Source organism: Sorex araneus, chromosome 5, assembly GCF_027595985.1.
Source record: "Sorex araneus isolate mSorAra2 chromosome 5, mSorAra2.pri, whole genome shotgun sequence".
Taxonomy (NCBI): Eukaryota; Metazoa; Chordata; class Mammalia; order Eulipotyphla; family Soricidae; genus Sorex; species Sorex araneus.
In genome coordinates this window covers 185178402-185181775 of record NC_073306.1, presented here as the reverse complement: position 1 = coordinate 185181775, position 3374 = coordinate 185178402, and the positions used below count along the sequence as shown (strand labels likewise).

General features: G+C 39.9%; 1 protein-coding gene across 1 annotated transcript; it reads left to right on the top strand.

Annotated features, from left to right (window-relative positions):
• Positions 1–209: 209 nt before the first annotated feature.
• Positions 210–726, top strand: LOC129404953 (40S ribosomal protein S13-like). The gene has a single exon (XM_055139839.1). It carries the CDS (start codon positions 232–234, stop codon positions 685–687), a length of 456 nt encoding a protein of 151 aa, XP_054995814.1. The 5' UTR covers positions 210–231; the 3' UTR covers positions 688–726.
• Positions 727–3374: the final 2648 nt, after the last annotated feature.

Genomic DNA, 3374 nt, shown 5'->3' with positions numbered 1-3374 from the left:
TAATACCCAAAAGTAGAGAGAGAATATGGGAAATATTGTCTGCCATGGAGGTAGGGGGAGAGTGAGTAAGGGGGGGGTATACCGGGGATATTGTTGGTGGGGAATGTGCACTGGTGGAGGGACAGGTATTTGATCATTGTGTGATTGTAAACCAAAAATGAAAGTTTGTAACTATCTCAAAGTGATTTAATAATTTTTTTTAGGCACGCTCCTGTCTTTTCCGCCGCCATCATGGGTCGCATGCACGCTCCCGGGAAGGGCCTGTCCCAGTCGGCGCTGCCCTATTGCTGCAGCGTCCCGACCTGGCTGAAGCTCACGTCCGACGACGTGAAGGAGCAGATCTACAAGCTGGCCAAGAAGGGCCTGACGCCGTCCCAGATCAGTGTCATCCTGAGAGACTCCCATGGTGTCGCCCAAGTGTGCTTTGTGACAGGCAATAAGATCCTCAGAATCCTGAAGTCTAAAGGACTTGCCCCTGATCTTCCTGAGGATCTCTACCACCTAATTAAGAAAGCCGTTGCTGTCCGGAAGCATCTTGAGAGGAACAGGAAGGATAAGGATGCTAAATTCCGTCTGATTCTCATTGAGAGTCATATTCACCGTTTGGCCCGATACTACAAGACCAAACGAGTCCTCCCCCCCAATTGGAAATATGAATCATCAACAGCCTCTGCCTTGGTCGCATAAATTTGTGTATTCAAGCAATAAAATCTTTGTTTAACTAGAAAAAAAATAATTTTTTTAAAAAAAGAAACTATGGTCCATCTACACAATCTTTGGGGGAAAATGAAGTCATAAAATTTGCTTAGAAATGTATGGACATAGAGAGTATCGTGCTGAGTTAAATGAGTCATTAGAGAGACAGGTAAACAATGACTGCATTCATTTGTGGGGTCTAAAAAATAATATATACTATGAGACTAATATCCAAGACCAGACAAAATAGGATCTAGGAAAACTGGTAAACAGTTGGAAGCTTGTCTGTGGGACAAAGGGAAGTTAGGATAGATAAGGAATAAGGAACCAGTATGACAAAAATAGTTGGAAATTATCATTTTGGACAGCAGTTGAGTGTTGAAAATAGGTAAAGAGATAACCAAATAACCTCTTAGTATCTGTATTGCAAACCTTAATGCCCCAGAAGAGAGATAGTATAGTGTGTGTGTGTGTGTGTGTGTGTGTGTGTGTGTGTGTGTGAGAGAGAGAGAGAGAGAGAGAGAGAGAGAGAGAAGAAATTGCCTGCCATAGAGGTGTGTGTGTCAGGGGGGGGGACATTGGGAGGGAAACAAGGGACATTCATGGTGGGAAATGTACACTGGTGAAGAGATAAATATAAGAACATTATAAGACTGAAACTCAACCATGAACAACTTTATAACTGTGTATCTCATTGTGATCCATTAAAAAATGAAATAGATAAAATTAAGTGAATCTAATATATATGTGTGTATACACACTTACACACATGTATTGGAAGTCTATATCTGGTGGTACTCAGTGTTTACTCCTGGCTCTGTGCTCAGGGCTCACTTTTCATGGTGTTTGAGGTACTATTTGTGCTGCCAGAATTGTAACACAGATCTGTCATGTTCCAGGCAAGCATCTTACCTGCTGTACTCTCTCTCCAGTCCCAGTCTAGAACATTTTCTTCTTAAATGGTAGAACAATTTTGCTAAAACATGAACTTTCATGAAATACTTGAACCTTTTTTGCTACTATAAATGAGATAAAAAAGTGGCTCAAGGAATGACACTTGAGTTCTAGCCTTGGCACCAGGCATCACTGCCTATAGCTCGGATGAACTCAAGGAATGACTGTCATAAACAACCATCACAGATCTAATACATAAATGTCAAATTGGTGAGAACATCAGAATTATTGAGAATTAAAAATAGAAAGTACACAATTGAAAAAATATATTGTGAATACAGACATTTTCTTATCTGTCACTCTGAGAAGAACCAATATGGTATTTTATAAAGATGCAATGGACTAGGGAATAAAATTATAGCAAATATTTTAAAACACAAAGGAGCAGATTATTTTCAATAAACAATCAAAACTTTGCAAATAAAAATTTCATCTGTGATTTTATTATATTCTAGCACCCTATCATTCCAGCAAGGACTTTTTGTTTTAAAAAATCTGAATAATTTGCATGATTGTAACACTATCTGATGTGGATATATCTTAAAATCAAGGGGGCTGGAGCGATAGCACAGTGGTAGGCCTTTCACGTGGCTAACCCGTGTTCGATTCCTTTGCCCCTCTCAGAAAGCCCGGCAAGCTACCGAGAGTATCGAGCCCACTTGGCTGAGCCTGACAAGCTACCCATGGCATATTAAATATTCCAAAAACAGTAACAATAAGTCTCACAATGAGAGACGTTACTGGTGCCCACTCGAACAAATCGATGAGCAACAGGATGACAGTGACAGTGACTTTATACAGATAAATACTATTTGTTTCCCTACAAGGGCTGGAGCGATAGGACAGCGGTAGGGTGTTCGCCTTTCATGCGGCCGACCCGACTTCAATTCCTCCGCCCCTCTCAGAGAGCCTGGCAAGCTACCAAGAGTATCAAGCCCACACAGCAGAGCCTGACAAGCTACCTATGGCATATTGGATATGCCAAAAACAGTAACAATAAGTCTCACAATAAAAGACGTTACTGGTGCCCACTCGAACAAATCAATGAGCAATGGGATGACAGTGACAAGAAATATTTTGAAGGATTTTTTTTGTAACATTTCAAATATTCTCATAATCTAATTACTTTGCACTTTGTCTCTATATGATGACCTTGACAGAAAGCACACTATTTCATCATCACAAGGATCTTTATATTCCACCTTTAATGGCAGGGCACCAATGCAATGATGCAGCACTGCTTAGCCATGTTTGTGAGTCCACCTGAGCTACAGGCAGTGATGCCTGGTGCCAAGGCTAGAACTGGCATCAGGAACACACAACACATGCGACTTAACCTCTTTGCAACAACCCTACCCCTTGGCCTCCTTTATCCAATTCTTTTCTGGTGATTGTGAAATAATAAGTCATGATTTTTGTTTGCATGTCCATTTACAAGAGAGTAGCATAGTTTCCTCTTCTTATTTGTCATTTCTATATCATTTAAATTCTCTGATAAATCTCCCTTCCAATCTTTTACCAATTTTCTAATTGGATTGTCTTCTACTGTGGATTTTTAAAATTTCTTATGTAGTCAGGAAAAGAGGTTTAAGCAGATACATAACTTGTGAATATTGTCTTTCGACCTGTATTTGATTTTGACCTCTTAATAGGGCTTTTTGCTGAGCACATATCTTTATTTGTTGTGAAAATGGACTGTTTATCTTTTACAGTTTGTATTTTCA

Coding starts and splice junctions, on each gene's coding strand:
- LOC129404953 (XM_055139839.1), top strand. CDS start 232: ATGGGTCGCATGCACGCTCCCGGGAAGGGCCTGTCCCAGTCGGCGCTG.